At 52.8% G+C, this 12,670-nt stretch overlaps 4 protein-coding genes across 4 annotated transcripts; 2 read left to right on the top strand and 2 right to left on the bottom strand.

Moving 5' to 3' along the window:
- Nucleotides 1–2,969: 2,969 nt before the first annotated feature.
- Nucleotides 2,970–5,021, top strand: CLA4 (Protein kinase; the record flags this gene model as incomplete). Its single annotated transcript, XM_051440686.1, has 6 exons — nucleotides 2,970–3,182; nucleotides 3,235–3,454; nucleotides 3,502–3,730; nucleotides 3,779–4,655; nucleotides 4,706–4,961; nucleotides 5,011–5,021. The coding sequence occupies 6 exons, from the start codon at nucleotides 2,970–2,972 to the stop codon at nucleotides 5,019–5,021; spliced, it is 1,806 nt and encodes a 601-aa protein (XP_051306857.1).
- A 700-nt stretch (nucleotides 5,022–5,721) lies between these two features.
- On the top strand, nucleotides 5,722–7,063 carry J4E86_000108 (uncharacterized protein; the record flags this gene model as incomplete). The annotated part of the gene is made up of 2 exons (XM_051440685.1): nucleotides 5,722–5,826; nucleotides 5,906–7,063. 2 exons carry the CDS (start codon nucleotides 5,722–5,724, stop codon nucleotides 7,061–7,063), a joined length of 1,263 nt encoding a protein of 420 aa, XP_051306856.1.
- Nucleotides 7,064–8,478: 1,415 nt separating this feature from the next.
- J4E86_000107 (uncharacterized protein) lies at nucleotides 8,479–11,037 on the bottom strand (the record flags this gene model as incomplete). The annotated part of the gene is made up of 4 exons (XM_051440684.1): nucleotides 8,479–8,846; nucleotides 8,899–10,504; nucleotides 10,551–10,944; nucleotides 11,033–11,037. The coding sequence occupies 4 exons, from the start codon at nucleotides 11,035–11,037 to the stop codon at nucleotides 8,479–8,481; spliced, it is 2,373 nt and encodes a 790-aa protein (XP_051306855.1).
- Nucleotides 11,038–11,829: 792 nt separating this feature from the next.
- On the bottom strand, nucleotides 11,830–12,375 carry J4E86_000106 (uncharacterized protein; the record flags this gene model as incomplete). The annotated part of the gene is made up of 2 exons (XM_051440683.1): nucleotides 11,830–12,155; nucleotides 12,207–12,375. The coding sequence occupies 2 exons, from the start codon at nucleotides 12,373–12,375 to the stop codon at nucleotides 11,830–11,832; spliced, it is 495 nt and encodes a 164-aa protein (XP_051306854.1).
- Nucleotides 12,376–12,670: the final 295 nt, after the last annotated feature.

The following is a 12,670-nucleotide window of genomic DNA, read 5'->3' as shown; positions in this document are numbered from 1 at the left end:
TGGAGAGACCCTTCTTGCGCTCGATAGCGATCGGCTGGGAATGCAGTGGTATATGAGAAGAGACGCGTTCTCTCATGTGCAGGGTGTCTTTTCGCCGGGCGTGTGGCAGGAAAGTTGGGGCGTCGGGGCCCGTGCGTCCCAACCCGCCTATTACTTCGTGACGCCCTGCAGCGAAGCCCGTTAGCCCTGCCTGCCAATCGAATCCACGGCTGCAGCACAAAGTGAAGCAGTCATAGAGGCGACCCGAGTAGGCTCTGCAAATATAGACACGTAGAGCTCCACCGCTGCCAGCCTGCTGCACGTCTGTTGCACTGCGAGGCGCTGCTGCGGAGCTCTTGCCACGTTCAGGTGCGCATGTTTACATGCCGTGTTTGTTGATCAACAAGCAGAATCAAAACAACACCAAATCCTCGCCACCACCACATCTTCCCCAACCACAGTATCGGCACCAGGGCGCTCGAACCACGCGTCGACCTATCCCCCCTTCTATGCCCAAATTAGCAAATCTTATCGTCTTCATGCCATCGGGTGGCCGAGTCGCGCGGAATAGGGGCTCCAGCTTTGCGCCCGCCTGCCACCAGTTCGGCGGCCCGCGTCACAATCTTAGCCCTCCCCATTATGATTGCCTCTGCAGCTCGCCTGCAGCCTCCCTATCGATTGCACGCATCTTCGCCTATTCAGCTATCGATAGGCTTTGCGAGTCGTGGGAAACATCTGCTTGTCCATATTGCTTTGCCTGCAGTTTCAGCTGACTGCCTGAGCAAAGTTTATGGGTGTCGTCATCAGGACCCTTCCAGCTGATTCTGAGTATTGCCCAGGACGCGTCTTCGCGTTGTTTGCGTCAACAGCGCCGTACAACCGGACTCCCCTTCCTGGCTCGAATTTGTCCGATCGCACAGCTTGCTGCGATCGAGGGTTTTGCTCATGATGTTTGGTCTGCACCTAGCCATCTGTCCATCCCCATGGCGTCGGGATCGAGAATCTTGGTTACACATGACGTAGTCTTGTGATCTCCCCCCAGCTTTCGATGTGAGAGCCATCCCGTGAACGCTGAGCGGATGAGCTATCGATATGATACGCGCTAAAACCTCACAAAGGCTGTTGATAAGTGGTTTTAGGAGGCGGACCGTGTGCCGCTCGATAGTCTCTTCGAGAGAAGCGTGCTCACGAGGCCTTCTTTGAGGCCACGCTTCGTGATGGTTGCAACTACTTCACCACTAATCTCCGGGAAGGTGCGGTAACGGATCGTACCTGCTTCATCGATCAGACGTAAAAGCACGTGGGCATCGTCCGTCACGCGGCAAGATCATCGCGTCATCGTGAAAAACAACTTCCCAATACCGCGAATTCGCAAATCTGCATCATGTGGCCGCATCTGCGACCTCATTGTTATTCCACTAGAAAGATCCCCGCTAGCCTACCGTTCAACATACAGTACTGCAGGAACGCGCTCTGGATGCCATGTTTTCCTGTTTCATCATCGCCGTACCTGCCTTAGCCTCTCGCACGCTTCCCCCTTCTACGTCCACATTGATAGTCATCTATCGTTATTACCTTCCGACATCGGGATTACCCCATGCCCTCAATCTAGTAGGAAGTTCGCAGAGTGGTCTGTGGAATGAACCTGAACACGCTTGAACACAAGATTTGCTGCAGCCTGCATCTTGACCAGTTCCGCAAGACGCGACATTGCATCGACAGAGTTTGGCTCGGTATTCAAAGGAGAAACGCGCTATGGGCATACAGCGACATGTCTTGCAGCCAGCCTTAGCCGCACCTGCAGCGGGCATCAGCCTTATGATACCCCAAGTTTGATGTTTCAACGCGTGTTTCAGGTTCGCTACTTCGTGGCTCTGATTATTGTCAAGGCCATGTGGCTTGTCGCCCTGTTCAGTCACTGTGGTAACATCTGCTGGACTGTCGCCCTGTCTATGATTCCCATGGTAACTATTTCTAGTCGTCTCACTAGACTTGATGATATTGCGGGGAGATGAGTTGGCTTTTCAACAGGAGGTTCTCGGGGCCAGCATCACGACCGTGGATGGACGGCCACAAGGTAAGACTTTACGTCAAAAACTTGTTGAAGCTGTTGTCACAAACAACAAAACTTCAGCAATCAAGGTTTCACCCAGGAGTTTGTCTAAGAAAACTCACATTGCTTGCGCGTCAGAAAGCGGAGAAGAGAGTATCGGTCGGACTTGGGCCGAATAATAGAAGCCCAACATCGACAGCTGTCAAGAGTGGCGAACACAGGGTCCTCCCGTGCCAGCATTTTGGGATCTACAGGGTCTGGAGATGATCTGTTCCCACTGTTCATCCCGTCGCTAAGGTGACGCAAGATGTGCTGCCGTAGATGCCCAATGCTGCGCGTCTTCTTCGTATTGCGCATATTGCGGCCACTAGAAGATCCTTGGGGGCTATATTCGGGCATGGACCGTGTGAATTGTCCCCTTATCGTGGACTCTTCGAGTAGAGTCTGGATGACGACGAAGCTCTGCTCGGACATCTTCGAGTAAGTCAGATAAGAAAGAAGTACTGTGGTGTTGGTCGAGTCTGACACCGTGTGTTGTAATTTGTAACACAGTTTGACCAAAGGTTGCATTAGAGATACTACCACGAACTTTGTTGAAAATCTGGAATAGCTGACAACTGCGATGGCTGTCTCGTGTTTCAAATCGAAATGACGAAACCATGTCTAGCATTTGTCGCATGCGGGGTGAAAGAATGAATTGATACACGTGCGATGCCTGCAACGCTGAAGGCACCATGTCTACAGCAGCATGTATTTTTAACGCGTTCATGACCGCAGAAGGGTGCAGCGGTGATGTGAGGTATGAGTCCCCATAGCCGGATGGAAAAACTTTGTTCCCGTGGGTTGCCAGTCAATGGCGGGGTGAGTCAAATCAAAAAGTTGGCGGGGCATATATCTCGTCGCGCAGCCCACACGAGCAACACCGAACATCGCAACAATGGCGGACGAACAACCTGCACAACAGCCACCGGCTGCCGAGACCAAGGACTTGCACACCGACCCAGTCACCGGCGAGAAAATCTCCAAGAGTGAACTGAAGCGTCGCCAGAAGCAGCGCGAGAAGGACGAGAAGAAGAAGGAGAAGGAGGCGTCGCTACCTGCGCGGCCCAAGAAGGAGAAGAAGGACGATGTCGAGGAATTGAACCCAAACGTGCGCATCGAACTTCCCTCTTTCAACTGATCTGGTTACTCACCAACTGTAGCAATATTTCGAGATCCGGTCTAACAAGATCAACGCTCTCCGCGCCTCCAAGCAACCCAACCCGTACCCGCACAAGTTCCACACCAACTACAAGCTCGCCGACTATGTTCGCGACTACTCGCACCTCAAGAAGGGAGAGACTGAGCCCGACAAGGAGATTCGCATCGGTCTCCGCGTCATGACACAGCGCTCTGCTTCCAACGCGCTGCACTTCTACGTTTGTACGTACATCGGATACAACAATACTTTCATAGCTGATAACATTCAGGCAAGGCTGAGGGTGTCAACATCCAGGTCATGTGTCAATTGCAGGAAGCCAAGGCCGACGTACCCTTCGAGAAGCAGCATGAGAACATCCAGCGAGGAGACATCATCGGTGTCATCGGATACCCAGGTCGCACCAGCCCCAAGAAGGGTGGTGAGGGTGAGCTGAGCATCTTCGCGCGCGAGGTGATCCTTCTCACACCCTGCTTGAGAATGTTGCCGACGGAGCACTTGTGAGTTTACCTCAGAGCTTCAGCAATGGTGATACTAAAACTGTACAGTGGCTACAAGGACCAGGAGCAACGTCACCGCAACCGATTCCTCGATCTCATCATGAACGACTCAACACGCAACACCTTCATTACTCGGAGCAGGATTATCAAGGCTGTTCGCAAGTACCTCGACGAACGGGACTTCCTGGAAGTTCAGACGCCTATGATGAACAAGATTGCTGGTGGTGCGACCGCGCGACCATTCAAGACATACCACAACGAACTCGACATGGAGCTCTACATGCGTATCGCGCCCGAGCTATACCTCAAGGAGCTTGTAGTTGGAGGTCTGGAGAGGGTATACGAGATCGGCCGTCAATTCCGTAACGAGGGTATCGATCTTACCCACAACCCCGAGTTCACCACCTGCGAATTCTACATGGCATACGCCGACTACAACGACGTCCTCAACATGACCGAGGAGCTCGTCAGTGAGCTAGTCAAGGAGGTTACAGGCGGTTATGAGACTGTCTACCACACTCAGAGCGGAGAGGTCTACAACGTGAACTGGGCAAGACCATGGAGGCGAGTCGAGATGATTCCGGCGTTGGAGGAGGCCACCGGCGAGAAGTTCCCACCAGCGGATCAGCTCCACACTGCCGAGACCAATGAGTTCCTCAAGAATGTACTCAAGAAGGTCAAGGTCGACTGCTCAGAACCCCGCACCAACTCAAGAATGATTGACAAGTTGGTTGGTGAGTTCATCGAGGAGACTGCTATCAACCCTACATTCATCATCGGTCACCCGGAGGTCATGTCGCCACTCGCAAAATACCACCGTGACATCCCTGGTCTCTGCGAGCGTTTTGAGGCCTTTGTATGCAAGAAAGAGATCTGCAACGCTTACACCGAGCTTAACGACCCCTTCGATCAGCGCCTGCGATTCGTAAGTTCAAACTACTTGCGTTGATAAGATGCATATTAACATGTACATAGGAAGAGCAAGCGAACCAGAAGGCGGCTGGTGACGACGAAGCACAGCTCATTGACGAGACCTTCTGTCAGTCGCTCGAATACGGTCTACCACCCACCGGTGGTTGGGGTATGGGCATTGACCGTCTGGTCATGTTCTTGACCGACCACTACTCCATCAAGGAGGTGCTCACCTTCCCCTTCATGAAGGACATTATCGAGGTCAAGACGCCCGCGGCGGAGGTCGTCGATGTAACGCCCAAGCCCACTGAGGGCATTCGTAAGTCCATCTTAGTCTGATGTAATTGAAGTTTGCTAATGCAATTCAGCACACAAATAGTTTCAACGTAGCATTACTGGCGTATGGGATGGTTTGGCAATCATAGGAATGGATACGGATCATGAGCCATGTTTCACGAATGTGTCAGATCTAGACAACTGAATATGAAAACATGAACGACTCTGGGACGGACGAAGAAGCTCAATTTCCGAATTGACAGTGTTCTCGTGATGCACCCCAGAGATATATACCAAGTCACTTCCTGCGAACGCTTTGCTTGGAATACGGAAAATACCTTTGGGTGGTTTGCGGCGTGAAGGACAACTCTAGGAGGAGAAAGAGCCTATTCGTATATAATAGGCACTCTCTTGGACGAGTGCAGGCATGGTCGCGTGTTTTATTCGTGACGAGAGACCGGTGCCAATTCCTGAGTATAACACGACAGTGTGATCGCGTGCTGTATGTGGACAATGGGTTTCGGTTTTCGGCTCCCCGCCCGCGGGCCCTGCCGCAGCGTTTAATGCCCGAACCGTGAACCGCGACACCATTGCCGCAACATTATCGGCGTACGTGAACTTGTGCCGAGCGGGAGGCCTATGAATAGATTGGTAGCTCATATATGATACTCGGAATCGAATACTAATGAATCTCCATTTCAACTCTCCGTCTTTCGTCAACGCCTTGCTACATTTCCGGATACAGATTGCGGCATACTAGGAAGATAGATATACACTACATCGAGAGGAAGACTATATCAAATATGGCGGCACCAGGGGGCAAGTTTTTCATCCAGGAGAAGTTGAAGACGCCGGCGAAGCACCATGAGTCTTATGAGCAGCTGTGGGAGACGAAGTGGAAGAAGCCTGTATGTTCATCACCAGTCACTCAAATTACACATACGAAGACTGCAACCATATGATTTCAAACTCACTGATTCTTGATAGGCAGAAATGGGCGTCTACCCCTTCATGTTCGGCACTGCCTCCGACTTCGAGCCGATAGTAAAAGAGATGGTATCCAAAGACATGAAAGAGCCCTATAATTGGGACGAATACGCCAAAATCTACTTCCCACAGGCCGAAAAGCTCAAGTCCATAGCCGAAGAAGCCGAGAAGAATGGCGAAAAAGAGAAAGCATCAGAGTACTACCTACGCTCCAGCGCCGTGTACCGCATCAGCCGCTTCCCAGCGCCACGCAGCGAAGTCCAGCGCGAAGCCTGGAAACTAGGCAAAGAAGTATGCATCAAAGGCCTAGGAATGCGGGAACACCCCGTCCACGAAGTCATGGTCCCACACAAACACCGCAACCAAGACGAAGGCGAACACATACCCGTGTACCACCTCGTCCCTGAAGGCGCATCGAAAGAAAACCCCGTACCCACCCTCATCATCTTTACCGGACTAGACGGATACCGCACCGAACTAGCCGTATGGATGGAAGGCTGGCGCCGTGTCGGCGTCGCAACCATTGTCCTCGAGATACCCGGCACAGGCGACTGTCCAGCCACGGCGTCCGACCCAACGTCTCCAGACCGTCTGTACAGCTCGCTCTTCGACTGGGTAGCCACACAACCGCGTCTCGATGCAAAGAAAATCGCTATCTGGGCCTTCAGCACAGGCGGCTACTACGCCATGCGCGTCGCGCATACACACGCTTCTAAGCTTGCGGGCGTCGTGGCTCTCGGCGGCGGCTGCCACCACATGTTCGCTCCCGAATGGCTGGACAATGTAAACCACCTCGAGTACCCCTTCGACCTCGCCAACACACTGGCCTACAAATGGGGCTATGGCAACGACGTCGACGCCTTCAAGAAGGAAGCTATGAGCAAGTTCTCGTTGCTGAATGATGGCACGCTGGATAAGCAGGAGTGTGCGAGGTTGTTGCTGGTGAATGGGACGGAAGATGAGATTTTCCCGATTGATGACTATTATCTTGCGTTGATGCATGGGGCGCCAAAGGAGGCACGGTTTGTGCAGGGGTTCAAGCATATGGGGGAGCCGGAGAGCTTCTTTGTTATTATCAAGTGGCTGTATAAGTTGTTTGGGTTGCAGGCGGAGGTGGGGACGATTATGGCTACGTTGCCTTTTAAGCCGAAGTACTGAGCGGCTGGGTGAATAGCGAAAGAGCTATAATGAGGGATACGAAACCTGAAGAATGCAGACGATGTCTCCTTTCCGTTCCATGAACTTCTTGTTACACTCTCTTAGTAGAGAAGCGCTCCAAGTTCTCAGTGATCTCTTTCCCCTCATCTTCCCCAGAGAGACCACTCAAGAGATGCAAAATTTGGATCCAAATGCGACCAAAATAAGTCCCCAAGAACAGCGAGCCCGCAGAGCCCGCAGAGTCATGTCGTAGTCGTCGTCGTTTTCAGGAAAGAACACATATTTTTGCCCTGTAAAATCTTCTGGTAACAAACAAAAGGCAGGAGTGTGGGTGAAGAAAGAAGATACAAGACCAGAGAAAGATGTACCTTTATACCCGAGCTCTCATCTCTCTGTATCTACTCATGCTTCGTAGCATGTGAATTTTCAATAATCGCCTCTCCTTGCCCAATCTCCATGTCCTTTCTCTGAGCTTCATTGATCTTGAGCGCCGGAGCGGATAGGGATGGCACATCAGTTCTAATTTCAGGATTTTCGAAGCCGAATGCTCACAGAGAAACATGTTCTCGTATCTGTTGATCTTTTGAAAGGCGGACCATTGCTCATGCTGCGCAATTGTGCTCTTTTCGATACCGAAAGCTCAAAGAAAGACATGTCAAAGTAGGCTTCGGTTTTGAGAGAAACAGACATATTGAGGTCTTCAATTGTTTTTGGAAAGGGTAAGAGCAGAAGGCTGGAATGTAGACACGAAGTCGAAAGACGAAGACCTGGGTACTCTTCATAGTGATGTATGCACTTTAAGCGCTTCCCAGACATGCGTGCTTTCTCGGCAACATTGACAAGAAGAGGCAGGCGGATACTGCGTAGGTAGCGTCGCGCTTTCTCAGGGCGGGAAACAACATGTTTTTTGTGCAGGGCGGCTTTGAGTTATGCCAGCGTAGTGTCCAGATGCAGACATGCGCCATCGATCTGGTAGTTTTGGCGCAACTGAAGCAGGCAAGGCTGACCATGGTCTCGCCTCCTGTGCTTTTTGGAAACAGTGGAAGAGACATGGGTTATGCTCTCGTGTTTTTTTATTCTAAAAAGGGTAACGTGTGATAGAGAAGACATGAAGCAGGGCCTTGGGCGAGAGCAATTTATACCTTCCGCCCATGCGCGAGACAACACGTGCATGCAATCCTTTCTTTCGGTGTCACTGGTTTAAGCCATCGGATGGCTCCTTGCAACGGTTTACAGCATCAGTCAAAAGTACAACAATGCCCATTATTATGTACACTTTTTTTTGTACACGTAACGCCAATAATGCATCACTCCCATCTTTCCCGTCACCTTCGAAACCGTCCATCCATCAGTCGTGACCACTTCAAAACGTCGAACCCCATCAGCTATGTATTTGTTCCGATATCCCAACACTCTCACCCCTTGATATCACCCTTCAACCCACCATCAACACCACCCTTGCCGAATCTGTATCCGAAACTGACGGCAACAGCGCAGAACAGTCCGAAGCAGAGCAGCGTAGGTCCCCAGCGATCGTGGTACGTAACCGCTCTCCTTTCCTTGATCTTGTTCACTCTCCACAGGTACAAGCCTGCACTGTAGCACAGCGCAATACAAGCAATGATGGTAAACGCCCAGGCAGCCGCAAAGGCAAGGGGGTCACCGAAGTTGAGCAATGTAGCGGCAATGGAGCCGATGAGGATCGAGAATTCGAGCCAGGAGAGGAAAGTGCGCTCGGTAGCTAGTTGGACTTTGGGTTCGACGCGGACGGGGACGTGGATGCCTGATATCATGTTAGTACGTTTTGGTAGTGTGAGATGATTGGAGGAACTTACGCTTGCCCTTGGGTGCCTTGAACCTCTTGACCTCTCCCTTTTGCTTCCATGAGGGTACACCAAGGGAGAAGCCTCCCTCACCAACGTCGGTAGGAGTTGGCTTGGGGATAACCGTGGCGACTGTTGACAGTATTGTGGAGCCTACGTTGGTTGCAGTGCGCTCTACCCATTTGCGCGCATAGCGGAGGCCTCCTTGTTTCTTGGCTGCTTCGTACTCCTCGTCTTCGTCGTCGCTGTCAGAATCGTAGATGGGGTAATCCTCGTCGCGAGTGCGTCCTGCGGCGACACGCTCTTCAATGTCAAGCGCATTGGGATCGTTGCCGTTCGTAAGAGTGCCGTAGTCGCGGGTTCTTTCCATCTCGTTCTGCTCCATGACATCCCTCGCCTCGCGCAGCCGTCTCAGTCGGTCATCGTCCTCGTTGCCGTTCGCAGCAGGAAGGCCCATGACGGCATCCTCGTCTTCGCTTTCATCGTCATCGAGGTTACCGCTGGTGCTGATGTCGTTGCTCGCTCCGGGGCGCTCAATACCAAACTTGTGACTAACAGGCTTGCGAATGTCGACATCCATCTGCGGGTACCAGTATGGGATCAAGTTGATGCGCTTGGGGTTCAGCGTAGCTGTGCCGTGAATGTACTTGGAGAACTTGGGCACAGCTTCGACAAGATGGGAAGACGTGAGGTCGCGAATCCACTGCGGTGGCTCTCCTCCAGCTTGTGTCTGGAGCTTGACCTCGAGGACAGCATAAGGGAAGAGCTCCTTATCCTCCTTTGGCAACTGCTTGAACGGCCAGTCTACGCCAATGTCCATGCGACGCCAGTTGTCGCCCGCACGCCTCTTGCCGTCCAGGTTGTCTTCGCGGGTCATGGTAAGCTCCGTGTCGAGGGAGATACGAACGCGAGCATCGCCGGGAAGTTGGAAAGCGGTGCGGTGGTAGAAGGAGCGTGTAACGGGTTCGAGCTTGCGGGTTAGCACGCGGTACTGGATCTCTCGGGCCAGCTGCTCGTCAGAAGCGATGTCCTTCTCAGGCCTCTTCTGCTCCCTGCGCTCCTTCTCGAAGATCTGCTCGGGCCTAAGCTCACCGCGGAGGTATGCGTTGACGTTCTTCTCCTTAAGCTTGAAACGCGCCTTGACAGACTCCTCGCCAGTCCAGTCCTCGCGATGCGTCTTACGCTCAATGAAGATAGTGTCGCTCGACATGCCTCCATACCATCGCAGACGTATAGCTTCAGCGCCCTCGGTCTTCTTCAGACGGCCCTGGTATAGCTCCCACGTTTCGGTGTTGTCGAAGTAAATGGATGTGATGGCCGAGTCTTCCTCGTTGAACTCTTTGTTGGGGTTGAAAACGAGCACAGGCAAGTGCTTGAGGACGATGAGCTTCAGCTCTAGGATGTTATCCGGATGCACCCAGTACTTGGTCGTCTGGCGCACAAAGTTCTGTTGCTTTCCTCCGGCGGATGCATCGCCCTTGACCGGGTTTCCTCGCGTGCGGACAATGTCATAGAGTCTCGAGAGCTTGACAACATAGGAGTCGTAGTTGTCCTGGAAGAAGGGCTTGCGCTTCAGACGGGCGGCGAAGACGGGCTTGAGGAACCAGCTGGTGTTTTTCTAGACTCTGTTAGCTCTGGTACAATGCCAGCTATGCCATACGTACGTCGTGCTTCTTGATAATCTTCTGGAAGCCCGTGTAGTTGAGCTGCGTGAACTTGGCGAGGTCGTGGACGTCGGCGATAATGTCGCTCAGGTCCTCCTCGAGCAGATCGAAGTCTTCCTCGTAGCTGGCGGCGTTCTCGGGGTCCTGCTGGGCGCGCGCGACGGCATCGTTGACTTCCTTCTCGGACGCTGCTATGCGGCGGATAATCTCCTCGGCCTTGACGCGCTGGAACGTGTAGACCTTGTCGAGCTCCTTCTCAAGCTGCTCGACGAAGCTCTGCTCCGACTTCTCATCCCAGATGTGGTGGACGCGTAGAGAATTCTTAAGGCCCTCGTAGTCGATGTAGTAGAAGATCCACTCCTTGTTGAGCGACTGCTTGAGTTGCTGACCGAACCTGGATACGCGCATTAGTTTCCGTTGACATCACCCGCTGTGCGACGATTGGAGGGCGCATGCGCGGGTGCATTGCTGGGATTACGAACCTCATGCTGGGCGAGTTGCGGGCAATTGAACCTCGAATGCGTTCAACTGCGCGATTGAATGGGAGTGTTAGCAATATGGGCTCGCGGCGGAAGCTTCAGAAGTCGATGCAGGGCCCCAGCGCGCTGAGACCGGGCCCAAGAGTGAAGCTCCCCGCTTGCATGTGCAGGCCTGGTGGGCCTTCGTGTCCTAGTGCCGTCTGGACGAGCCGTAGATGGGTCTGCCGTTGCGCCCAGCCATTTAGAAGGTCCGATGCCACCCACGTGTATACAAACAATGCAGGCAGTATGTTCCTTCGCTGCAACACGGAGAGAAAAGCTTTACGTCTCTTCCCTGTTGGGTCAGGTCGCTCCTGCGAACTTTGACAGGCATATGCGCCAGAAGCGAATCAAACGTGTGATGACGTTGGTTTCTCGACAACCTACCCTTGCAGCGGTTCATTCCTCGGCGCTGAAAAGCACTCATTACATAGGGGTCTCTTGTTTCTTCACTGTTTAGGCCCATGCATGTTAAGATAGCAGCTAAAGATCATGGTTGTCTTATTAAGAGTTACACACTACCAAATGGGGGGAGTGCAACATACTTTCGTTCCTACTCTACAGCGACAGACAACATGAGGACAAAGGAAACCAAAACAATATAAACTCCATCCAGCGCCGAGCTCGTTGGGTATCGCGTAATGATAGGTAAGAAACGTATAGTCGTGTAACGAGTGTGCAGTCATGTGAAGGCTGAGGGTTACCACATCCATCGCTCAGCCGCCTTTTCCAATGGCATCCACCTCAGTCCTGCGACGCACTTATGCGTCTTCTTCCCTGTGCAACGCTTCGTTGGGAAACGAGTTGACGTGCTGGGACGACTCTGGGCTGTTGTTCTTGCTCGCCTCAGGCGACAAGGTATGCGAGCGCGAGACGATATAGAGATCGTCGTAGCTGCCCAATATCATGTGTTTCCACTTGGCGAGCGTGGGCAGTCCCACATTTGCGACGGAAGCCTTGAGCGTAGGCTTCTCTGCGTACTTTTCGCGTTCCGAGGGGGCGAGTAGGTCCTCGTTGAGTATGTCAAGCCGACTGTTGCCGCGCGGTATTGGCTTCTTTGTAACGCGTATGAAGGGTAATGACGGATCTGGGTGCTGCCTTTAGTTGGAGTCACACCACCAGACTACAGAGGACTTACCTTGGTCGAGTTCAGTGCAAAGATCACGCTCAGTCCTGACCTCTAGGCCCTTTGCGCCTGAGCGATACTTGTACACGAGGATAGATTTGTCGCCGTTCTGGTCCAGGTCGAAGAGGCTACTCGCCTTACTGGACGTGGTGCCAGACGTCGACTCCGACTTGAACGTCATGCTTTCCTGTAACATTCCTTCGGTTCGGTTCCGGATAGGGTGAGGCTGAGACGTCTCTATAGGCGAGGATAGGGCTGCCGTGGGCGGTGATGGTGGAGGACGGTGAAGGTTGGGTGTCGAGAGTGGGTGCTTGTCTCGCTTGAGAAATGTTTGCGGTCCTACAAGCTGGTGGAAGGTGCTTGTATAGGCGAAGGCAGTGGTCAGTCGTGTGAGTGGAAATACAGAGCAAGAGCCGGTGGGGTGATGGCCTGGGTCGCAAGAGAGCGTTGGGCGGGCGTAGCACACGGACCTGCCG

This window comes from Alternaria arbusti, assembly GCF_024043155.1.
Source record: "Alternaria arbusti strain BMP 1465 chromosome Unknown scaffold_1, whole genome shotgun sequence".
Classification (NCBI taxonomy): domain Eukaryota; kingdom Fungi; phylum Ascomycota; class Dothideomycetes; order Pleosporales; family Pleosporaceae; genus Alternaria; species Alternaria arbusti.
Note: the sequence above shows the minus strand (reverse complement) of the source record. Positions and strands in the feature narration are given on the sequence as shown.